The 25,462-nt window shown below is 39.3% G+C and overlaps 1 protein-coding gene across 5 annotated transcripts; it reads left to right on the forward strand.

Moving 5' to 3' along the window:
- LOC108492587 (tropomodulin-3-like) lies at window positions 1–25,227 on the forward strand. Of its 5 annotated transcripts, XR_001873162.1 has the most exons (12): window positions 1–72; window positions 5,725–5,778; window positions 6,399–6,586; window positions 7,958–8,114; window positions 15,483–15,605; window positions 16,203–16,292; window positions 16,811–16,941; window positions 17,856–17,963; window positions 19,410–19,553; window positions 19,894–20,038; window positions 21,159–21,299; window positions 22,205–25,227. XR_001873162.1 is itself a non-coding variant. In XM_017805062.1 (11 exons), the coding sequence occupies exons 3-11, from the start codon at window positions 6,461–6,463 to the stop codon at window positions 22,234–22,236; spliced, it is 1,056 nt and encodes a 351-aa protein (XP_017660551.1). In that variant the 5' UTR covers window positions 1–72; window positions 5,725–5,778; window positions 6,399–6,460; the 3' UTR covers window positions 22,237–25,227. The 5 variants fall into 5 exon arrangements, 4 of the variants coding, with proteins under 4 accessions (XP_017660551.1, XP_017660553.1, XP_017660552.1 ...); XM_017805062.1 differs by lacking the exon at window positions 21,159–21,299; XM_017805063.1 differs by lacking the exons at window positions 1–72; window positions 21,159–21,299 and adding an exon at window positions 1,726–3,644.
- Window positions 25,228–25,462: the final 235 nt, after the last annotated feature.

The following is a 25,462-nucleotide window of genomic DNA, read 5'->3' on the forward strand; positions in this document are numbered from 1 at the left end:
GACTGCGGCTCCCGGCGTGCGCGCGGCGCAGGCGCGGGTCGGGCTGAGGGAGCTGGTCCGGCCGCCGCCCGGGTGAGCGGGGAGCGGCCGCGGGGACGAGACGGGACGGGACGGGACGGGGCGGTGGGCGCTGGGCGCTGGCGGCCGCAGGGTGCCGGGGAGGGCCCGGGCGAGCGCTGCCCTCCGCCCGCTGCCGCGGCGCGGTGGGAGCCCGGCGGGAGGGGCCGCGCCCGCGGCGGGAGGAGGAAAGACGGGGCTTTGTGGGCGCCCGGCCCCCGGCGGCCCCCGGCGGACACGGACCCCCGCTGGTGTCTCGGAGGTCCGGGCTGGGGCAGGGCTTGGCAGCTGCACTATCGGTGGGCTCGGGGCTGAGAGGGGCCGGGCGGGGGGCGTGCCGGTCGGGGGGTGAGTGGTTGTTTAGCCGGCTCCCGACTTTGCCGCGGAACCCGAAAATGTGGCTTTGAAAGCTTCGCCTGTGGGTCTGGTCGCCGTAACCCTTGCAGTTCGCTCCATGTGTTTTGCCCCGGTTGCCCGGCGCTCGGTGACGGAGGGATGCCTTTCCGGGGCGGGGTGCGCTCCCTGCACCGGCAGCGGGCCCCGGGCGGGGGGTGCCGCTCCCGGCGGCGCTCGGCCTGTCCCGGCGGTGGGCACGGAGCTCTCGGAGGGCTGTTCCCAGAGCCTGTCAGCCCGTCTCTTTGTGGGTAGGCGCAGGTTGTGTTGATAGTAATCGATGTTCTAGAGAGGTTGCTGTGTGCTTTGAGTTTGCTGTAATGTACTGAATCAATTAAAGTTTGGGGACTGGGTCAGGTGTACAGACCATGATGTAAGGGAGAACCTGAAACTGGCTCGTACTCAGAAGTTTTCCTGAAGTAACATAATGGGAATGAAATTAATTTCTTCTGCTATCCTGTTCCAGGCTTGCAAGTTTCTCCACTTTTCTGCAATAGATAGGAATATCTGAATGTTTGTATAAGCTTTCAGATAGCTTGCACCTGATGTTTCTTTTTGACTAAAACACCTGCAGGCAGTTCCTCCAGGAGGAGATACTGTGTATTAATGTCCATGGGCAGTAGATCTCTAATGAACATCCAGGTATTGTCTGAAAAAAATGATGCCAAAACATCCCTCATCCTGGTTGGTCAATAAGTCCTGACTCAGTGGCGCTGCCCTGCATGTTGGGAGAGGGAATGGACAGCTGGAGTGGCGATTTCTGCCAGAGGAACTTCTCAGGGCAGGCAGTATCTGTGGTACCTGGGGTTTTTACCTTATCCTGGCCCTGTGTTTATTTGGGATCATAACAGCTGCCCTGCAGCAAGTTTGATGAGCGTGCCTGGAAGTGTCATGGAGATGGGTGTGCTGAACTGCTGCCACTTCTGTGCCCTGTGCAGCTTGCCAAGTACAGGCTTCAGGGCTCCTGGCCCTGTCACCCTCGCCACTGCCTGGCCTGGGTGGGCATGTTCATTTAGCCCTGCAGTGTTAGTGACTGCTTTTCAAAAACAGGCACACAGGAGTAAGTTTTTATGGGACAATGCCAGCTTGACAGCTTAGCCATGACTCAGAGCACCCTGCCTGCAAGATAGCTGTGCCTTAGTTCAGTGTCGTTGTATACAGGACATATAGAAGAGCATAGTGGGCCTTGTCTGGTTCCAGGTGGCCTCTGATACAGAGGAGGAGCTGGCAGGAAGTGCAAACACAGATGTGTTCAGATTTCCTTCAGCATGAAAGCATCTTTGTGGTCCATGTAGCTCCTCTGCAGTAGCTGTCTGTCCCCATCCGCTCCTCGGGTCACCTCGAGGACAAATGTGAAGTTGGGGAAGCCCAGTTTGCCATGTGTAAAACTTAGTGAATTGTCTCTGTGAACAGAATGAAGCCTCGGGCTTGCTTTTCTAGGAAAATAGCCCAGAATAGCTATTCCTTTCTGCCTGGAAAACACAATTTACCCTGACGAAAAGCTTAGGCAAAGATGAGCTGCCACCTGCTGGCTCCATAAGGCTTTGGGCTGGGGGTTGTTTGCTGGATCCCTGAGCAGGAGAACCTGGATCCTGTGCCCTACCCCAGGCTGGAGTTTTGGGAGGCTCAGGTGGGTTTTTGAGAGCTTTCTGCTAAGAAAAGCAGCATTGGGCTGTTCAGCAGAGTTATCATAAGGGCATTAGAAAAACATCCTAAGGAACTTTCTGGGATTACGGTAATATTTATATTTGCTAATTTTTCTCCTAGCTCTGGTAAGTAAAGATAGCTCTTTCAAGTGCAGCACATTTTTCATAAACAGTTCTGTATAATCTGACACACTGGAAAATAAAATTGTTGCCATCGTCGGGGTTCCCTGGGGAAATGCTCAGATTAGGCTCCTCCAAGGAGCTGGGATGGTCTGGGGCCCTGAGTGGTGCAGGAATGCTGACAGCCCTGTGGACCCCCCTGCTCTGGGCAGGGTTCACGCAGAGGCTGGGGGGAAGGAGGCTGGGGAGGAACAAATGAGATTAAAGTGAACTCTGTGAATGTGCTGGCCAAAACCAGCTCGGTTTGTTTTTCGTGATGTCGCTTCTATTTTAAAATCCAAGTCACGGAAACCATTTGCAGTGGACTTTAACAACCCTGGAGTTTCCTGTGGACAATTTGTTTCTAAAGAGTTTCTCCTGTGAGGGTCCAAAGAAATCGTGTTCTTAAATATAATAGAAATTGGGAGGAGTGGGAGTTTTTAAAAGATAATTGGGAGCTTGCTATTTTTAGAATCTTTTGGTTTTTAAAAATATACTTTCAGAGAGGAGAGGAGAAAACAAAAATATTTTAACTTATAGATAAGAGATGTATGGAAGTTGCTTGACAGTTTCAGGGGATGATTCAGGTAATTATAAAATGGCCTAAATTAAAGTTACTACTGTTTTCTTATTTCTTTAGTTCTTCATTGATTTCTCAGGTGAAGGAATAATGACAAGATTTTTGTCTCTGTGATGTCCAGCAGAATTTCTTCATTTTTGATTTTTCAAGTTGTCTTCTGCATAACAGAGAATTGAAATTTGATGGACTGGAAGTGATGGCTTTGTTTCCATTTCCCTAAATGTTTCTTATGTGACTATGAAGTTGCTGAAGAACTTCCCCTTATACTTATATATCTAAAAAAGCCCTTTGGACTTTTAATATATGTAATGTTTTCATGGTAAAGCTGAGAAGGATACTTAGAAGAAAACTAGCTTGGCTCATCAAAAAAGGGCAAAGTATTTGCAAAGCCAAAATTGAGGGTTACAGTTTTGCCTGTGACTCTGCAGTAAGATCACACACATATATATAATGTGCCACAAATATTCACAGGCCAAGTAACTGCTCTTTCTAAAAACTTGTAGTTTGTTCCTCATGTCTCTATGCAGAACTGCTGCAGTGAGTGGTGGAAAACAAATAGAGTACCAAGTGTGTTTAATGGGAGGTGAAGGGCTTGTTTGATTAGATTAGGGCTTCAGCTGGCCTTTATGCCCTTTTATGCAATGAGAATTCCTAACACCATGTTTTAAAACCTGATTTTTAGTATGTTATACGCTAGTGTTTTATATGCTGTGATTTCTTTTGTAGGGAATGTTTCTGAAAGTCATTACCAAGCAACCTCTGTGTAGTACAGATGTGCTAGTCAATGCTGCCATCATAAAGTTTTAAAGGTTTGTCACATTGTGTGCTTTCATATTAAAAAAAAAAAATTACCTTTGATAGGTATTAAAATATATGTTCAAAACACACATTTATATTTGGCAGGCCACATGTAGTTCTCTTCCTCTTGATGAAGTGAAGACTCAGCTACAGAGAGATAGGGCTTTTTGTTCTGCTTCTTTATTTTTCATTTTGTGTGTATGTGTGTCTGAACACTGTAGCTAAGGATTTGAAATGGCTACTTTGGTCTTATTATAGAAACAAGTGAGACCAAGGGCTGTGACCTGAACATTAATTAATGTATTACAAAAGATGAGTAGTTTTCCCATATGAAACATACCAGTGCAGTAAATAAAAGGTAATTAATTCTGGATGGCAGCATTTTACAGCAATTAATGGAGAGGAAATACAGCCTACGTGAAGTAATGTATGGTTATGCAGTGCTGCTCTCTGTTAGAGTAAGGGCAGCATTATTCTGCAGCCTACTAACCATTCTGCTCCTTGTAATTACCTGTTAAAACTACACCTTTTAATATTTGAATGCAAATGGACATGCAGAAATGTGGTAAATAGCAGAGTCTTGATGTAGGGCTCAGACAGTGCAGCCTGGTCACAAACAATGCTGTGTAATCAGCTGCAGGAAATGTTTTCTCTTATGATAGTGTGTAATGGCTTGAACTGTCAGGAAGGGCAAAACATTAAGGCTCTAGGAATGAAAAGTTCTCATGCAGATTGTGTGGCATCTGCTGTCATCAGCTAATTGTCCATCAGCTGCTGTGCACCTGGAGAAACAAAGGCATTAGACTATGGAGAATTGTGGGAGGTGGCTCTCTCAGCCACAGAGACACTCCTTAGTTACTTTTGGAACTTAGGAAAACATAGGTGTGCTGCTCTCTGCATTTTCTGCAGCCACCAAACTCGGATGCTCCTACCTCTGTAGCCTCTTGCAAAAGGTCCAGGCTCTTCCAACATGATTGGGTTTAGTTTGGAGGAAGCCAGACGGTGTTCTTTTTGATGGAATTTACTCTGAAATTGGGAATTCCTCCTGGTTTTTGTTATGCTCAAGAGAACTCTGTCTAAGTTGGTAGTTCAGCTTTGGAATTGTGTTCCATCGATGTCAGCTGTAGTTTACAAGTAAGTTCTAGTATTTATATCAGCAATATTTTTTAAAAAGAAGACATGCTGAAAATAGCTGTAAATATATTCCTCATTCAGCTGTAGGTGTTGGTAGGGACTGAAAATTTACCATTCTGGCAATGGCAGTTGTTAAAACTAGATTTACTTTACAGGTACACTTGGCTGAATGGTGTGGATGAAGCTTTATGTGCTCATGTCTGTTTAGTGTCTCTGAATTAAAATGTCACTGTATGTAACTGTGGCAGCCAGGGAGACCTTCCTTGGTGTAAACAACTGAGGTGAAGGAATCCTCTAAGCAGGATTCCATGGTACAGTGTGTATGTATATACAGTCCTTCTTTTCGTTTTACTTAAGAGACAAAAGCTACATTGATCTGTTTTTGAAGGACATTGTAAGTGCAGGTTTGAAGTAATGCAGTTGTGTATGTGGTGTGAGCATCTGACCTGGAATGGGGCTACTGGAGAAGAAATAACATTTGCTGTGTGTCTGGTCTGTGTTGAGTATTTCTGTAGAGCCAAGAAAGCATTTAAGGAGACTAATGAGCCTGAATGTATGGATTTAGCTTTTGCTCCCCAAATACCTTATGGACTCTCTTGCTTACCTACAGAGAGTCATTCAAGTTACCTTTTTTTGTCTGTGTGCTCAGTCAACTTGAAGCAGGAATTTGGCTGAACAAAATGAGAATCCTGTAACTTCTTTCAGAAAAACGAGAGGAAACAACTTGTCTGCTTCAACACTGCTGTGATTAACTGTTTTTTTCCAAGACAAATGCTAAAAAATTCTGGCGTTAAAAAAAAGGTTCCTTGCACTCTGCTTGTCCATGAGAAGTGCTATATAGACTGTACATCTTTTGAAGGACCCTGATTTTGTCCAAGTGTAATATTTAGAGAGCAGTTACACAGTCTGTCTTTACTTTTAATTTAAAAAAAAAAAAAAATTAATTTTTTTTTGTAGGATTGACTGGAGTGCTGCTGCTTAGGAGCTGTATTTCCTACGCTTTTCATCAAGGTATTTTGATTTTCCTTGTACAGAACAGAATGTTGCTTCAATGGTAGTTCTATAATTAACTCGGAGGCAAACTTCCTCTGTTTCCTCTGTAGGTAATATGGAGGGATATGAGTCAGTAATAACCAATTAGCTTGTTTATAGAGTTCTCCTTAACTGCCCTCGAACTGCAGCAGCAACAATAAATGAGGAGCATCTTAACTCTTCTTTTGGCTGCACTACCTGCAGTCAAAATAACCATCTGCATAAAAGCTGCTGGTGTTAACTGGACTCATAAATACTAGGTATAGTTGGTATCTCCTCCCTCCTGTCCTACAACCTGCCCTGCTCTGTGGGAATTATGGCCTTGGAGTTCTCGTTGAGAAGACTGGGAACTGACTTTCATCTGGCAATAGATGTGGCTTGGTTACTGATGGAAAAGGGCATGGCAGGACAGGATTCTCGTCAGTGGAGAAGGAGGGTGTACGCAGCTTCCACGTGCTCCTTGGCTGCTGTAGGGTAACAGATATGACTACTGGATGAAAAGCTTTCCTTTCAGAGATGTATTTGGGGGTTGAAGATGCTTTGTAGCTGGGATATTTACCTTAACTATGGTTATTTGTTTTTAAAAATTTTTTTCATAGATCTGGTTAAGAATTAAGAGTTGGACTTCGAAGTATTTGAGCAACTTGCTACTGCCCAAGTCATGACGCTCCCATTTCGAAAGGACTTGGACAAGTACAAAGATCTAGATGAGGATGAAATTCTTGGCAAACTTTCAGAAGAAGAACTGAAACAACTGGAAAATGTTTTGGATGATCTTGACCCTGAGGTAGGCATTAGCCAAAAGAAGTTTTATTTTTTTCATTTGTTCCATAACTTGGGTAAAATAAGTTGAGTCTTTGTATGATACACTTTTGGACAGAGCTTTTTCCTAGTCTGCTGGTGATCTTACATATATATACATGTGTATAATGTTTATTTCCTATTTGCAAGGAACTGCAATAGAGGAGAATGGAAGAAAGGATAGTTATGAGGAGCTTTCTGGGATTTATTTATAAATAAAAATTGCTCTTTGTCATGTTCTTGAAAAGAAAGTTTATTTAGAAAGGCTTGTTTAACTTTCCTGTTTCCAATAAACAGCCCTTTTGCATCCATTTTTATTTTACTGCTTCTGCTGTTAGAGTTTGATGGGAGAGGCAGGGTGCTAACCTCTTCTGAAGATTCCTGGTCCTGTATCTGGTAGTCTGTATCTGTCACTGTCCTCATGTTGACTTTGTAAAGAGAAGGCAAATAATTACTGAGCTCCTGAATGATTCTGTCAGCATGGGGTATTGGAATATTGGGATATTAGAGCTTTCTGCTATAATGAGCTGAGTTGTCCTCTACTGATACTGCAGCTAATGTCAGACTCCAAGACTTGTGTTTTCACCTAGTGGTTCTCTGTTTTTCCTTTAAGATTAAGTTCAATCTTGATGTTTAGGGATCAGTTAAGAATATTATGATCACCTATTTTGTTGTACCGCAAGATATTATTGATCTTTTAATTGCCTTTGGCTTTATGGGCATTTTAACAGGGGAGAACTGGCAAAAGAGATTGGTTGTCTTTTTTTAAAAGAGTGTGAATTCCTATACATTGTGTTCTTTTCTTACTAATATCCTCTTTTTTTTTCTCTTTAGTTAAAATATGTTCATCATATCAAAGAAACACCCCACTTTGAGTCAGGTCAAAAGGTAGCAATACTCTGTGTTAAATGCCAAACAATAGTAGAGTCAGTTGTCTTAAAGACTTAGAAACATATAAGTAAATGATAGAGGAAGTAGGCTTTTACTGAATGTCTAAACTGGAAATAGCTGAGTTTTATTTCCTACTGCTCATTTAAACAGTGCTCATTCTAGAAACGAAATTCAAGTTAACTAGCAAATCGAGTGCTGGGAGCTATTGTACTTAAAGAATTGCTTCAGTGCTATTCAGAGGGCAGTGTACTGTATTTTACATTGCATTCTCTGTGTCTAAAGAACAGGTTACTTTGTGTCCTCCCGTGCCCCAAAAAAAGGAAGTTGGCAGGGGATCAGAGTTTGCCTGAAAAGGACGTCTCAGGTTTGAACCTTGCGGAGAGGGAGAAGGAAGAGGGAAATGAAACTAAGCAGGTGTTCCCCCAGACTGTCTAAGCTGTTCTTGTTTGCTCCATTTGTTTTGCAGAATGCTCTCCTGCCCGCAGGCTTCCGGCAGAAGGACCAGACTGCAAAGAAGGCCTCAGGTCCCTTCGACCGGGAGCGGCTCCTGGCGTACTTGGAGAAGCAGGCGCTCGAGCACAAAGACAGGGAGGACTATGTGCCTTTTACAAGAGAAAAGAAAGGTAACACCACCCTTTCCGGTGCAAGTGGTTATGAAATCCCTGAAGTGGACCAGCCAGAACTGCTGTGAACCAAATTTTATTGGAGCACTGGCAGCTCTAGTGCTTTTTAACTCGCGGCGTTCCCAAGCGAGTGCTGCTGTGCAGAGGCAGGAGGCTTCCTGTTCGGGCATTTTGTGCCTCTGGAGCTGGTGTGCTGTTTGTATGTAGCACAGGAAGGAAATAAGACTCAAAGATTTTATCATGAATTGCCAAGTTCTAATGGGGATGGGATCCTCAAAGTAAGAGCTAACCCTCATTTGCGTCAATAATAACAAACGCTGTCACTGTGCCTGTGGCTTGTGCCTTGTGCTAAACACAGACAGCAACCTTTGTAATACTGTGTTGAATTAGAAAAATAGCAGTTGAGTGGTGTCGTGGGAGACACTCAGTGATGTTCAAAGATGCTGTAGGCTGACAAGGCCAGACAAGTGGTGTATGCAGTCATGTTGTTTTTCTAGTGTCCCTACTGAAAGGTTTAATAAGATTGCATAGTTAGTACTAACTAATTACACAGTTAACATCACAACAAGTTTTGAAATCTGGCAGTGGTTTGTGGTCTAAAAACCATGGACATGTCATTAAAGCCAAGGATTAGAAATTTTTGCTTTGGATCTGATATTCTCATTGACTTGATGGGAGCATTTGTCTTTTCAAGAGAAAATTAAATAATAATGTGCTTCTTAAATATTGTAAGAATAACGTCATATTTTTCCCATAAAACCAGAGTTCCCAAATCCGCTGTGCCTTACAAAGCAGTATTGGTAAGGACAGAAACTCCCAGAGCTGTGCTCTGTACATGTGCATAGGAGGAGGCCTTAGCTGTCACCACAAGTGTTTGAGTGCTTATGAATCCAGGCTTGTCTGAACCTTCCCTAGCAGCAGGGGCAGATCTGCTGCACTAGGCTTCAGCAAATTGTTGCTAAGCTGTATTCCAGCTGCCCAAGATGAACAGGCTCCTCTTTTCTTAAGAGTTTGAAACCCTTCAATTCTACTTAATTCTCTGGCATGAACCATAGCTTATTTCAGATTTGAGTCTTCATTAATCTACTGAGTTTGTCTATAAGATAGCGGTGTACATTTGGTGAAAATTTTCTTGGGCATATTTGCATTTTCTCTGCCTGTGCCAGGTACTTGACAATGCTGGTGCCTTTCTACTTTTACCTTGAAGTAATAGAGGGATTATGACTTTACAATGTGCTGCACTCTGTGTGTGATGTACTACTTCCTTCATACACTGTGTTTTACCTTAGTTTGAAGTTTAACACCACTTGTGTTGAGATAACTGTGACACTTCTTTGCTGACAGGACCTGTAAGAGTAACTGAGATAAGGATATTGCAACGTTCTGAATGCAGAAGGTACCCCTAGCAGCAGGTATGGTGCCTTATGGTTCAGATAGGTGGTTCTCTACAGTCAGCTTACATATACATGCACACAGCACAAGTATTTGTTTGGGTAGATAAAATCTGTGAGAATCGTGTAGAAAAACAGAAGGGACCAGCTGTAACGTAGATCTTGGTTAAGAAAGATCAAATGTCATTTCCTCTATGTAATAAAGTATTACTAAACAGCAGTGTGTCTGCAAGTTGCAGTGAGTCATACCAGTTTAGTTAGTAAAATTTCCTGTATCTCTTGGAAAAAAAAAAAAGTTACTGTTTAATAACTTTTTCCACCATTTATTTTAATGCCATAGAAGAAGAGAAAATAATACGAAACATGGAATAGAGCTTACTTTCATTAAAACTAAAAATGTGGAAACAAATGTTTTGTGTGGAAATTCATGCTCTGGTAAATGGGCAGGAGGCAAGAAGGCCAGGCTCATTTTGTAGTAGGTGAGGGATAATCTTTCCTTTTCCCCTCATGGAAATATTATGGTTCAGCTGTGACTTGCTGCCATGTTTGTATCATTTTGCACAAAAATGGCAAATCTATGTAACTTAATCTTCTAAATCAAGAAATCATTATATTTATGTAGATTTAGAACTTGGAAAAGGTATGAAGTAAAACTTAATACATGTGTAGGTTTTTTTTTATCTAGAGGGAGCTTGTATCTTAATGTGCTTTTCTTTAATACTAAAAGAAAAAAAATAACAAACAACTAGGCTGGATAATAATTTTTCTCTTTGACTAGAACAATATATTATGGAAAAACGCTAAAAACACTGTAGAATAGGGGCAGGTGAAAATCTTGCCTGATTCTCCTGTCAATTCAGAAGAAAACTGACAAATGCAACCTTCAGTTCCAGAGGTTTTGGGAGGAGAGAGATGGATTTGAACTGCAGGTATTTTCTTGGTGCCGTTTTTTGGGTCAGGATTTGCTAAAACATTTCTGTGTGCCTGGCTGGTCTTGTTGCTCTAACTTGGCCTAATTATTCATTTCATGGAGTAAGAAGGGGCAAATCTATCCTTCTCTCTCCCTATTCTATTTTAGTAGAACTGATGTCCTGCCTGGTGATTTGACCAGCAGATTTATCCAAGAAGCTTATCCTGGGTTAATTTTAGCCATCCTGGCTTGCTGCCGATCCTGGTAACCTTGTTTTCCTACTACAGTGTAAAGGAAAATCCTCTCTTCCAGGTGTCCCAAGTACCTCATTTTGGGGTAAGCATGTTATTAAAACACTGTTGCATCTCTTTCAGTGATAGTGGATGTGATTTCTCCCAAATCTTTGGAACCTCTCTTTTATTTTGTGCTATGAAATGTAGAAGATCTGAAATAATGTAAAGTGTCCTCCTGTAGTGAGATGAACAGTGCTAAAGTAATGTGAAGTTTAACAATCTCTAAATTATATCCTATTCCATTTTTCCAGTGCCTGATTTTGTTTCTAAAAGCATCAGTAAAAACTTACTTTGTTTTTAAACACGATTTAACGATTTAAGTCACATTCTGTTCCAATTAAGTGTTGAACCATACAGTAAAGCATTGTTCAACAGATTCATGAGAGTGTGGTAATAATTGCAACAAAACTAGCTTTGTCTTAATCTGTGCATGGAAGTATGTCATAAAGATTTTACAAGGCATACTGCAAGCAGAAGGATCTCTCATGCAAACAGTAAAGGCTTTAGTGCTGGAGACTGTTGCCCCTCAAAGTGTTACACTCGTCTGACCAGTGCTCCCCACTTCTCTGGGAACAGCAAAAGAACTGAATTATTGCACCTGAGATAAAAACATATCTAAGATCAGTAATGTACTTTGTGCTGTATAATGGAAGGCATTAGCAAAGTATTATGTAAACTAAACTTTGCATTTCTAGCCTTTGCACTTTCCTAATTGTAGCCTATTCTTCCAACTTTCCCGTTTCATTCCTGCCGGGTATGTTTGTTCTGGGTAAATTTGCAGGATTCAATGATCTCAGAGGTTTTTTCCAACCTAGCTGATTCTGTGATTCTCTGATTCTGCTTTAATGCTTGGGGCTTGTTGAAGTTTGAGGGTTTTGTTTGGTTGGTTTTTGTTTTGTTTTGATTTGTCTGTATCACCCAGAAAGTGTTGTTAGGCTCAAACTGTGGCTGGCTAGAGCTCTTTTGTTGCCACCCTGCTCAGTTTGTTGCTCAGGATCACCACTGCCTTCTGCTGCAGCAGGATTTGGGATGCTGTGTTCTCTGTTTGCCATTGAATCCCTGCTCTTTAAAGAAGTGTGTTACATGTTGTGAAGTGAAGCTAATATCCTGTAGGAGCTTTGCAGAAAGAGCTTGTGGGATTGACATTCTCCATACAAGAGCACTAGAACAAAGTAACATATGATACTCCAGCCTTAATGTAAACCAGTTTTCTAACTCACTGCTCTGTGGTCTGTAATCAGATAATGAATAACAGTTCTGTTTCTGCAGTAAGACACTGAGGAAGTCACTTGTATGTTGAATTTAAAAAAATTAGTATTAAATTGTGCTCACAAGTGAATTGATGAACTTAAGTCTCTCACATAGTAAGAACTGGAGATGGATGAAGTGTGGGTTATACAGATTTCTGAACTGAGGAGACTTTAAGGAACATAAGATGTAAGGAATATATCAGATGTTACTTTTCTTCATGAAGCCACTGATGAGAAAAACTTGTATTCAGTTGTCCTGAGGTAACACTTGATTCATTTCCACAAATGGAGTACTGTAAAAGAGGATTTTAGACTTTCTTCTGCTGTGTAAAGTGTGGCTGCTTGCTGGAATGGGGGTAGGACTGTGGGATGTGTGAGAATAGTACCAGCAATATGCAGTGGTGGCCCCACTGAACAGCCCTGATTTCTGCAACATGCTGAGCCCCACCTTGGATACTGTGAGTCTGTGTATGAAATGTCCAGGGCACTTCAACAAACAGCATCCAGTGTTCCTGCCTTTTGAGCAATACAGTTGTGTGGAACTTGGGACTGCAAATTTATTCTGTAGCAGATAAAGCCTGTGACTTAATCCTGGGATGTGCATCATCTGACATTTTAGCTTAAAGGCATAGAAGACCTGAATATATAATTATTACAAAAATGATGTGAACATCCCTGAAATTTGCCTCTTTGTGTTGTATTGCTTAATCTTTGCAATATCCTTGTCGGCTGAGAAGGAGGATGTCATGTTCCTTCATGTAATCAAATCCCTGCTATTTGGAAATGTTCCACTTGAGGGCCAGGAAAGCTGTACGTCTCATGGGCTGCACAGATGTGTAGTGGTTTCTGGTTTGGTTTTTTTTTTTATTTAAAGCTTGCATTAGTGAGGGAGGAAGGGAATTGCCAAACTATCTTGGCAGCAGGCCTTGAGTTAGATCATTGTCCCCAGAGACACAGGGGTCTTATCCCTTTTGAAGTAAGTTCATTACTAGAAGTGGGGAGTGGGGAAGGACCTGCTTTTGTGTGTGCATTGTAAACCTCTGAATTCTGGGCTAGGATGACATGAAGCCAATGAATGAGAGATTATGTACACAAGGGTGTGACCTGTTTTATAACAAAAACTGCTCCTGACTCAGTTCATATGACTGGAGTTGGCTGCAGTGAACATTTCTGGAGGGCAGTAGCTTTTAACATTTTTGCTTTATTAAAAACTGAATATACTTCTCACTCTCTTCAGGTTTTCTTAAGAGTCAGGCACATATGTATAAATTTAGTCTTACTCTTAGAAAGCAAATGTTTAGAACCAGACGTTCCTAACCTATGAATTTAAGAATTACTTAAAAGCAACATCAGGAAAAGTAGCTCTTTTTTTGTGAGTACTGTGTGATGAAGCAGACAGAAAGCTGATCTAGGTTGAAATACATTTTTGCAAAATTGCTTTTAAATGAGATTGATTTCCTCCTGCTCTCTGCCTGCTCCACTGATGCTGCAGAGAGGATGGCTGTTTCATGGGTTAATGAAAACCTTGTCAAACATTCTTGATCTCTTCTGAAAATTACAATTAAAGTTGAAAGTTATTTTCTCCTCAATAGGTGATGCTGGTAAAATAAAATGGTAGAAACATACCATATCAATTATATTAAAATAACCTGCAACATCTACTACCTAAGCCTTTACTTTATGAAAGTTTTCTTTTAATCCTGAATCACCACAAACAGTTTCTTTTGCACTGCCCATCAAAGCTGAGATATGGGTGGTAATACATGTCAGCTGCATTCAGCTACTGTTTGGAGTCATTACAGTTATGTAAGGAGTTTTATTTTCTGCTTCTAAATATGGATAATGACCATTTATACAAGTTTCCAAAGAGATAGCAACCCAGGAACAAAAATACTGTGTTGCTAGCAACAGATCTTGATCATCAGACTGTGTTGTCAGAGAAAAACCTGATGTACTTCTCTGTAATCTGTGCTAGAGGTAATGCATTAACTTCCTTTAAAAAGAAAATGAACCACAACTACTTTACTCTAGGATGGGAACTTGAAGAGAGAGAGAGGAGATGGACAGGTTTTTATGATGCCTGTGTCTACTGTGGGACACAGGACCTGGCTTCAGCATTGCTTCCCACCAGTGGTGAAACCAAAATCCCACTTCATTTCCCCTAAATAAAACTGAAACATCCCTATAAAGCTTTGTGTCACTGGGAGGTATTCAAAAATGCTAAACTTAGTCTTACCCCAAGCACGTAACAAGATAAACTTGTGAGCAGTACGAGGGGAAAAAAATCTTAAGTCTCTGGCTTCTGTCCAGGAGGTCTGTAATCATGTAATTGGGATGAGCTAGGGTGATTCCTGTGTGGAAATATTGTATAACTATGGATATGGAAGAGGGTGGGTTCCTGAATTAGAACTGAAACTTCATAGGAAGACTATCAACACCACTTCCTACCCCAGGAAATAACAAAAGGAAGTTGGAACCTCTTTCCCATAGCTCTTTCTGCTGATAGCTCAGGCAACTTGGAAAGACTGAAAAACTTTAATAATTGTTAAGATTTGATTCGTGGTTGTCTAGTTCTGAATTACTTCTACCAAATGTATCAGTACCAGAGCTTTTACTTACCAAGTTAATTTGCCCAGAACCTAAGCACCCCTTACCTCTCCTGGGCTCTTACCCAGTGGTAGATTTCTGTGTTCTGAAAGGCCAATTCTAAACCATTCACAGGTGAACTGTTAGAATATCTTGCTTGTATTCTGATTTCCTACCCTAACTTTTCAGCTGAAGATATATGCAGGAATTATGGTAACTACACAGACCTCTACTTAAAATGCATGTCTTCTAAAATAACTTTTCTTATTACTTCCTGTAATAACTAAAAAGTTGGTGGTATTACTGTTGCTTCTTTTGCCATTGAATCCTCTATGGCCTTTCTAAGTATCATTTCAGGAAACAATGTCATTGCCAGAGAAATCTGTTATATTGTTTTGTGCTGTTCACAAACCATGGTTTTCTCAAGCGTCTTGGGCATCTCTTTTTTTACTTCAGAACTGAGTTCACATCTGAAATTAGAAATTATCATGTATGCTGTAAAAACTGCACTGAATATGCAGGTCTGTGATTTCAGGTAATTCTTTGATATACTCTCTCATTCAGGTTAAAGTTCTGCCTGGGTCCCTTCCTCCTTTGAGACGATACTGGTCATTGTTCTCTAGTGATACTAAATCTTTTTAGACACTTTTTCTAGACTGTTTAAAAGGTATAATGGAGGCTTTATTACTTTTGAATCCTTAGGAGAATTAAATAAGATTGGAGTCATGATACAGACTCCTGAAAATTTATTCTCTTTATGCTCTTTCCTCATCTCTGACTTGCAAAAACAGAAGAAACCTCATTCCTTTTTGCTGTCTGTGGTACTCTTCTCAGGATTTACTGAATATAATATGTATTCTTTAGATACAGAACAATTTAAAAATAAGTACATAACACAAAGTAAAGTAACATCAGACTTTTCATTTTATTTACTCCAGGGAAAATATTTATCCCCAAGCAAAAACCTGTACAGTCTTTTGCAGAAGAAAAATTCTCTCTTGATCCAGAACTGGAGGAAGCCTTGACCAGTGCCACAGACACAGAATTAGGTGACCTTGCAGGTTAGTTTTTTTTTGAAGTATGAATGGGCTGGTGCATCTGTAGACAAAAAAGATCTATAATCAATGTGGTAGTGTATTTATCTGACCTCAGGAAGTTGTAGTTGTGATAGAAACTATATCATGTTATATACCAACTTCCTTGTAGCGTTTCAACTTTTTTGATTTGTGATAATTTATAGGAAGGTAAATTATTTTGGCCTGCAAAAGACACCTGATTTTCAAACTCAAAACCTTTAAATCCATTCCTGAGACTTCCTGGTTTTTGTTGTGTAGGTGGCTGCTTTTTCTTGTGTATAAGAATGTGTTGTTATGTACCTGTGTTCCTAAAGCTTCATTTTGTGACTGAATAGCACTTTTAACTTTGAAGCTGGAACCCGGTGAGGTCAAATTTTTCTAAGATATGAAAGCCAACTAAAAAGTCTATAACTAATTTTTTTCTACTTTTTAAAATTATTAAGGTATTGAATGGCTTCTTGCACTGTTAACTGGATGTTGTACGGACATCAGTTTTTGTTATTTAAAGGAACCTTCATCTGAGCTGAATTAGTCAGGAACAATAAAAATGCTTTTTTGCTGTTTCTCTTTTTCCTTTTACAGCTATACTGGGAATGTCCAACTTGATAACAAACAATCAGTTCTGTGATGTAGTAGGAAGCAGTAATGGGATTGACAAAGACAGCTTCTCAAGTAAGTGTTTGTATGCAAGTGCTGGAAAAATTAATTCTTTGTGCTGCACGCAGTTACTATTGCATTAACTATTTTCTGTTGCACCAACATTCTTTTAGACTCTTTAGTCTTAGTCTGGAAATGTCTATAACATTTTCTAATTGAGTTCTGGAATTACAATATACGTAGTTAATTGCAATATATGCAGTTAAGTCACTTTTTGGTGACAAAAGTAGGCATAAACATGCATTGTGTGTGTTGCTTTTTAGGTTTTATATTTGTGTTTGCAGTTCAACTTCTGTGTGCTTTCTGAAAAAAGCTGGTGTGCAATAAAAGCAGAAAGGCTGTAAAGACCTTTGGAAAAGGATTGAACTTTATGAAAGTATTTCAGGAGAGGATGGTGTGCTTTTTGTGTGGGGGAGAGATGTAAAGACTGATGAAATGATCTTTAAATACAGTAAATATTTAGTATATGTATCATTTATTCACAGTGAATGTATGCAACCTGTTTGATTACACTTAAATGCCTTACTTTTCAGATATAGTAAAAGGTGAAAAAATGTTGCCTGTTTTTGATGAACCACCAAATCCCACAAATGTGGAGGAGACGCTGCAGAGGATTAAAGATAATGATTCTCGTCTTGTTGAAGTTAATCTAAATAACATTAAGGTAATTACCTGAAGCCTGCAATAAATATACTGCTTTTTCTCAGTAGAAGACACTTTAAGCTGCAAAACTCTCTAAGAGAGCATGAGAAGCTTATTTTAAGTACAGCAGCCTTTTTGCTAAACGTTGCAGTGTGTATAAGCTCAGAAACCTGGAGCTAAACCGATAAGCCATCTTGGTTTCTTTTGCCAAATGTGGATTTAAAAAGTCTTAGACTTTCTTACTGCCAGCCCAGATTTCTGTTGCTGCCAAGTTGGCAGCAGTTCACTGTTGTGAACTACTTTTTTGAATCCTTTGTCCTTGATGGAGCAACGTGCTCTCAGTTATTGCAGTTGCAAACAAAGTTATATTTGTACCTGACATGCTTCTGATTTCTTGTACAAAAGAGCTTTTGGCCGTTAGGGCAGTTTCTGAGTGTAACAGTTGTGTTTTTAAATGTGACAAACTTTTGTATATTTGCTTGAAAGAAAACAGAACTGTAGCACTGCTGACTTACAGTGCAGACAGCGGTGACAGCCTTGTCAGCAGCCAAGGCTACTTGTTTCACTTACTAAAGGAAGAAAATAAAATACTTGGTTTAAGAATACTGTGTTATACATAAATGCTAGCCAAAATAGCTGCCTAAAAAGGCAACAGATCAAAATTCCTGATATAATAAACTGAGAAATTTGCTACCCTAATTAATTTTCTAAAATTATTCCTTTTAAGCTTGGTTGATACTACCCTGTAAAAATTATTGCTTTATGGAATTGGTGACCCTTGTAGCCATTGCATCTTTACTGTACGACTGCTCAAGACCAGTGATAGTTAATATTATAGGACATTTTGCTGTAAAAAGAATAAAATAGTGAAAGAAGCTGGGGTGGGGGGGAAAACTTACATATCTCAAGAGAGTAAAATGCTATTTTTAATTCAAGAACATACCAATTCCAACGCTGAAAGAATTTGCAAAAGCCTTAGAAACCAACACACATGTGAAGAATTTTAGCCTGGCAGCCACCCGAAGCAATGATCCTGTTGCTGTTGTAAGTATCTTGATAATGTGCTGAAGTGGGGTGCAAGGGAAGTTAGGATGGAAAGGCAGTGGTAAGGGATTGAATTTAATCCAGTTTAAATGATGAGGGATGAAAATGATTACATTCTGTTACACTGTAAAGTATGTTTTCTTTAACAAACCTTTGTTGTGTCAAAGTTGGTAAATGATTACAAGCAGACTAATATGCAGCAATGCATCACCTGTGAGATGAGTGAGAATTCTTGTTTCCAGTCCCTTCCCCGACTTTTCATTTTGCTAATCTCTTTCCTGTTTTCTTTCTTTCCTAATTGTTTAGTTCATTCCAGTAGCCAATAGTGTATTCAAAATTAATTTGCAAGAAGCACATTAGAGAACTGAAAAAGCTCACAATATTTTTTAGCTAACTAGAGTTTTAGTTGAAGAAAATTGTAAAATACCTGTTTCTGTGATCTCCCTGCTACCAAAGATTTGCTTAAAGCATTGGTATATACAATATAATATTAGTCAAAGTATCTAGTTTGATGTAGTTTAAACTAACTTATCATCAGGTCTTAGTTTTTTCTATGTTGAATTAAAAGCAGTACCTTATTTATTTGCAAAGAAAGAGGTAAGAAAACAAAACTAATTGTTTTGACAGAACAATCCTTTGCATTTGTTTTAATTTCAAATTAAAAAGGAATCTAGTTTGAAAGACAGCATTAAAGAAGCAACTGAACATTTGAAAGCTTTGGTCAATTAAAAAGTTCTTTTCAGCAGGAGTGAAACAGAATGTAATAAAAATCTATAAATGCTTCTTTTCTCGGGTGTGGTTTTTGTTGGGTTTCTTTGCATTGTGACTTGATAGAAAAAAATGTACAGGGTATGATTTTTATGACAGTAAACCTCAGCAGTCAGCTGTTCTTGTTTTCTTCCTTTCTCAGAAGTAGGATCAGGTATATTTCCATAAAAGTGCTTTTAGCTACATGCTGGTACTGTGCTTAGAGCTTTCCATTTTACCTCTTCCTACCCAATCTGTAGGCACAAGCATTCTGAAAGTCAGATCTCCTGTTTACAAATTAACCATATCCAGTTCTTTCAGCTAACTAATGCCCTTTCTTTGGCCTTCACTTAGCAGCTTGCATTACTCATTGTAGGCTGTGAAGGCTTACAAAATGGAATTGGTCCAATATGCTAATTTCAGACAATTTATATTCTGTGTAGCTTTTTAGTTTGTAACAAGAGAAAGACAGGCCTTTTCTTGACTCAATACTATTTAAAAAGGAAATGTAGATAATTGAATGGTTGAAGATTAGATGGTTGAAGATTCAGTTCAGTCTCAAGTGAAAGCCTGCAAAGTTACACCATGTATTGGTGAACTTGTTGCTCCTATATGGAACTAGTTCCTATGGAAATGATTATTTCTATGTCCTACTGTAGCAAAATTCAAAAGTTTAATGATACTTTCTTACATTCAAAGGCTCTTGCAGAAATGTTGAGAGTAAACACAAAATTGAAAAGTTTAAACATAGAATCAAACTTCATCACTGGAGTTGGAATTCTGGCACTGGTTGATGCACTGAAAGACAATGAAACGTTGACAGAGATCAAAATTGATAATCAGGTAAGTGAGGTGGTGGTGGTGATATCAAAGCTAAAACCAGCCAGTCCTAGTTGAATATTTTTGGAAGACAGCTTGTGATAAACTTTTCTAAATATTTTATGTTTAATATCTTAAGACCCTCCATAATTGCCCTTAAGATTCTCAGAAGCACACAGCTGAAGTTGATTCCAGGTCAGTTCTGTGCTTCCTGGTGCACAAACATATTTTGTGACCTTCTGCCTATTCAATTAATCATAATGAAGCTGAGTGTTTATTGACTGATTTGGTTAAAGTATTCTGATCTCTTTTAGGATGAACACACATAAGCTCTGTTGTCTTTGTGTACCTCTTATTTTAACAGAGGCAGCAGCTGGGCACACTTGCAGAAGTAGAAATTGCCAAAATGCTTGAAGAAAACACCAAGATCCTCAAATTTGGATACCATTTCACACAACAGGGACCTCGAGCCAGGGCAGCTGCAGCTATCACAAAAAATAATGATTTGGGTAAGACCTGTCAGTAGAGACTGACTATTAACTGAATGTGTGTGTGGCACAGGCTTTAAAGGTGTCTGGTTATTCTGCTTCTCCCTTGACAAAACCAGGATAGCACAATGTTAGATCAGTTTAAGGTTTCTCCTGTGCTGTACTCCTACTCTTTTGTTGCTGCTTGATGTTCTCTATTTTGTTGCAGGGTGTTCAGGTATATGAGTTGAGGGGTTTTAACATAGTCTAGAACAAGAACATTCAAATTCCATGTGAGTTGTGGCAAAAGGAGTGAAAATAATAGTTTTGATTGTTCAGTTTTATTCAGATGAGATCCACTGCTTCCTTAAAAGCAATACTGGAAATGAACAGTGTAGGATGCCCTGTTGAATGCCAGTGCACCCAGTCTCATCTCGAGTGCTTAAGCAAGGAAACCAAACATCCTGTCACATGCAGAGGCTGGGACTGGGTCATCTCTTCTGGTCATGCACAAGTACCATCCCTGCCTCTCTAGCTGGTAGCAGTGGCATCTTTATTTGCTGCAGTCAGTTTTGTTGGAGCTCATCTGTTAGAATCCTAACTAAATGGATCAGCAGAAAATCGGTTAATAATGTAGCACATGAGTGGAAATCGTTTGTATAATGTCAAATACTTGTAGCACTCAACTACAAGATAATGTGGTCCATCTGTTTAAATAGAATTGCATTTTAAAACTCTATTTAATTAAATCTTCTGTCTTTAGATGCTTTGTGGTAAAGATTATACGTCTCATCAGCATGAAAATGGGCCAGGCAGTTTAGTAGCAGTAGCAGTAGTTCAGGAATATATTAGAGGGAATGACAGGAAATTGGAATTTGGTTTAAAGATCTGCTTCCCCTCTGAGTAAAGGTTAAAGTTGAGGAGAACAGCTCTGAAAGATATGGAGGAGGAGTAACTAGAAAAGAGCACAGAGAGAGAAGAAAGGCACTCAGACATTCTATAACTTTCTCAAAATAGATTCTAAACCAGTTATTTGTCATAATGCTTCAGGTGTCTTTTTACTTTCTAAGGTTTCTCTTCTCACTAGTTCTCTTGTTAGTGCTTGACTGTTGTAAATCTATTTTTCTATTGATATCTTGCCTTTTTTTCTTTGCTTTCTTAGTCTGGAGTATGTGAGTAAAAGTTTCTGCAAATACCTTTTCATCTCTCCAGCCGTGAAGCTACAGAGACAGGTCACTCTGAATACCCAGCTGGGTATTCAGCACTGAAACTCAGATGTTCCAAGTCTCTCATCTCTGTCTTTGTACGTTTCTTCCAAAAAAATAGTCTGCATCTCCATCTTCTTTCTCTCTTGCTTACACTCTGTTGTACCACTTCCCTGTTCTTTGTCTGCAACTGCACCTGTTGCTTTTAACTGCATGATTGGAGAAGTCTAAGGTTCGAAATTCTTTCCTCTGTTCTTGCAATTTGATGAAAGCAGGTGTGAATAACTTCTGTCACCTGCTTTCCAATGAGTGGCTTTGAGAACAGAATCACTTTCTTTGTATATGGATGTGCTTGCTAGACTTTTTAAAATAAAATGGAGATGGCCTATATAATTTGTAAGACCCGTAGCCTTGTTTATGTCTGCACAGAAAAGGAAAACATAATTTGATAGGGTGAAAAAAAAATAGCAAAGATAATACAAATATTGAGGAAAACTCCAGTCATTCAGTCTAACATAGCATGTGAGCTTTTAGTGATTTTATTCACAAATTTTTATTGCTCTTGCATTTTCTAACAATTAAATGTTTTATTAATAAATGGAATGGTTTAGGCTATTGAATGTAATATCTTCTGTGTGTGTATAAATTGTGTTAGATATACTGTGAAACTCTTGCATTGTTTCCTTTGAAGCCATATAAACTTAATTTAGCACTAGAAAACTGCAATGAAAAAAAAGAGTCCTGGCTAAATCTGCTTACCAGACCTAAGATGATTAATGTTTCCCACAAGTCTTCCCTTGCAAGTGTTTGCAACTGTTTGTGAATAAGGCAGTAAGCGCTGCTGAAGCATAAGCTTAAAATGATAGATTGCACTAAGTGTTCATTACCTTAAGTTGTACTGTCTGAAACCTCAGGTGGCAAACAAATGTTCATGTTGTAGAAATACAAAAAACAGTTACCATGATAAAATAGCAACACTTTTTTTTTGTCTCTCTTGTTGCAGTTCGCAAGAGAAGGGTTGAAGGAGACAATTAGCAATCCTGCTGTCAAAACCCGGTGGAGTCATCACGGTCAGCACCGTGGGCTTTGGCAACCTTGGACTACATTGACCTGGCTTAGAAGGGAAAAGACTGGAAACCCCATTCCTTTAAAAGCAAAGCTATATAATCTGCTGGTATGCATCACGTTTTTCATGGAGACACAGTAACTGCACCAGTCTCTGTACCATGGTTTTTGACTGGGGTTTTTTTTAAGAACTTTTTTTGTATTTCAAGACTTCGGCTGAGCTTTCTACTTAAAATATAATTGCAAATCAATGGTATAATTGTCTGTAGTCAAAGAATGGGACATTTAAGGTCATTGAGAAGATAATGACCCAATTAAAATGTTTGTTAGAAAATCCGGGGGTGCTTATTTACGTGGAGGGGTGTGTCTATTCCTGAAAACAATGGGTTAGTGATAAGGGATTCTTCACCCAACAGCTGGACTCATTGTGTAGAGCTGTTCAGCTTTGTTCATATGCACTGAAGAGAAATCTTTCACAGCAATGTTATTTGTAATTCTACTGTTTTATTTTTTATTAGTTCTTGATAATGTGAGTAAGTTTAAAGACATCCCTTTAAGGCAAACCAAAATCAATGGGCTAAGGACTTCTACCAAGAGATTAGAGGGACTCATACAAAAGACTTGCAAAAAAAAAAAAATTAGGAACCTTGCAAAATGACAGGGTTTTTTATTACACCTAAATCCTTTAAGTCTTTTTCAAAAGTGTGTCTTGCTCTGTATCTGAACTGGATATATTTTTAGGCTGATTTCATGTGTTCATCAACATTATTTAGTTTATAATCTTTGTTTAAAAATCTTTATCTACATTCACAAGTATCAATTTCTCTAGAAGTAGCGGACATGCATATTTTAAATTCTGCATAACTGTACAGGAAGAGCAACCTTAAGTGTAAAACCACTGACCTAAATTGCTGGCAAATGAAAAATCCTTTATTTGAAGCTGTTGTATTAAGCTATTTGTACTTCATATAAATCTACCATTTTTTAATACTGAAGTAACACTTTTGAGAAAGGATTTTTCTATTTTACTTATGTCTCGATGTTGGAACACTACCTAAGACATGCAAAAATTAATCAATCTGTAGTGTCAGATCTGTATGATGTAGTAATTATTAAAGTATTTAAAGTTGTTTAAGCAAACTAATAAGGCAACAAGAATCACTTCAACTTCTGCACATAATCACAATACACTTCTTTGAAATAATATAAAAACCTAGAGGCTTTTTGGTTAGGTCTGCTTGGACTGTCCTGTACTAGTTTGCTTTGAGGTCACAAAAATGTTCTAAAGGACTGCTTGGCTATATTTATAGCAACAGAGAATTCAACTGACAACTCTTTTCATTCAGAGATCTTAATGTGGTGAGCTTTTATGTATAGAAAACATATTTACATGGAGGGGACTGAGATGTTTGCATCAGTTTGTATATACCATAAGAACCTAACAGAGCAAGTCTCTGACACTGTGCCCACGTTGTAATTTGCTGCAAATCTTGTTTTGGATCTTTAAAGACAGACTTTATTCCAGAGGTGAGTTCGAATTTTACTGCAACAGTGAATATTAAACTACAGTACCTTCAATGAGGATGTATATAATTGGTTTATACGTGTGGAAGAACTTTTTTTTTCCTATTTCAAAATCAGCCTTTTATTAGAATTACAAATAAATATGTGCTCTTCAAAACAACTTGGAATTAATTCTGTTAAAACCAAAGACTATACTTACTATAACCTTGAAAAAACTAGGGGTGATCTGATGAGTAACAAAAAGGGCTTCTTTTGGGTTTAGCTTTCGTAAATTTCCAAGAACTTTATAGATTTTGAAATTTAAGTTCCTATACAGTGTGCATAAAGTCACATTTAAGTGGGTTTTTTTACAGATAGTGCTGTGTAAAGATGGCCAAAGCATGTCATGTGCTGAGTTGCCTAAAGCTGTACTTTACTTTTTGTTTGCTAGGCACCATAATCATTTTGTGTCAAAAAACAGGCTGTGATGTCTTCCTTCATTTGTTGAAGGGCTGCCATATTCAGAGAATCTGTTCATGTATTGTGATTCTATGATGACTTATTTTATCATTATCTAACAAGATTAGACAGTTATCTCCTACTTGAAAATTAAGGACAAAATTGAAAGGCTGGATTATGGAAATGATAGCCCAAATCCCTTCCTTACTTCTGTTAAATCAAGTTTAGCTGTTTAATTATTTACATCCTAATCAAAGGCAGGGGCTTTTAAGCTGCAGCTCTCAGGTGTCCTGTCACCGGCGATAGTCGTGGACCTTAATAATTGGTTTAGCTCTGTAGACAGCAGGTAAGAATTTGACTTTGTCAGCACTTTAAGGACAGGTATTTGACAGACTGGGCTTAGAAAATTTTGTTGTTTTGGCATGTGCATGGAACAATTAACAACAATCACTTTTGTGCCTGCAACGTGTATCCTGTTTGGAATAAATGAGGGAATTCAGTCTGTAGCCAGGAATCATACACGGTCTCAACAAACCAAGTGGACGCTCTGATGTCGTGCTGTAGGTGTGGTGAGATCCTGTGTATGACTTCATTGATTCTGAGTGAAAGAGTGGTATTGCTTTGATAACCACTTACCAGAGACACAAGGTCTTTTTTCTAAGAGATGATTTTTTTTTCATATGGATTGTTTTTCAGCCTTAATGAAGAAGTCAAATGACTGCATATATTGATTCTGTTGGTTCCCAGCTAAGCACGGAAACATAGCCTATAATTCAAAGCAATTATCTATTACTGTTGTATTTTAACGAAATAGCCTCATTCTCTCTACAGCTTGAGTAATCTTGTGTTTGTAAGCTACAAACAAGCAAGTGTTCAATTTAAATTTCCATTGAGGAAACATGCATTGAGTTTTTTAGCCTATCAGCACTATATGCTGTCGGATTGTAAACCAGTAAACGCTGTGGATGATTAAAGTACTGTATTCTTGTTGTGGTTTTGGGGGTTTGTTTGTTTGCTTTTTTAAATAGTACACTGACTTGCTTAAAACTGACCCATGTGTTTATGTTGTGTCAAAGCAACACCTTTCCTTCTCCAGAAGGAAAGTGAGTGGAGTGACGGTGGTGGGATGAAGGGCTGGTGCTGTGGAGCGGGATTTCACTCCGAACAAGCGGGCCCTGAGGGATGCGGCGGGGCGTGAGGCTGCTTTGTGCAGCTGTGGTTCAGCCGCACCGGG

This window comes from Lepidothrix coronata, unplaced genomic scaffold (genome assembly GCF_001604755.1).
Source record: "Lepidothrix coronata isolate B3197 unplaced genomic scaffold, Lepidothrix_coronata-1.0 Scaffold11, whole genome shotgun sequence".
Lineage (NCBI taxonomy): Eukaryota > Metazoa > Chordata > Aves > Passeriformes > Pipridae > Lepidothrix > Lepidothrix coronata.

What these genes read in the sequence shown, in the direction of transcription:
- LOC108492587 (XM_017805062.1), top strand. Translation starts at nt 6,461, where the DNA reads ATGACGCTCCCATTTCGAAAGGACTTGGACAAGTACAAAGATCTAGAT. An exon ending in TGACAAAGACAGCTTCTCAA is followed by an intron (nt 16,293 to 16,810) that starts GTAAGTGTTTGT and finishes CTTACTTTTCAG; the next exon opens with ATATAGTAAAAGGTGAAAAA. An exon ending in TTAATCTAAATAACATTAAG is followed by an intron (nt 16,942 to 17,855) that starts GTAATTACCTGA and finishes TTTTAATTCAAG; the next exon opens with AACATACCAATTCCAACGCT.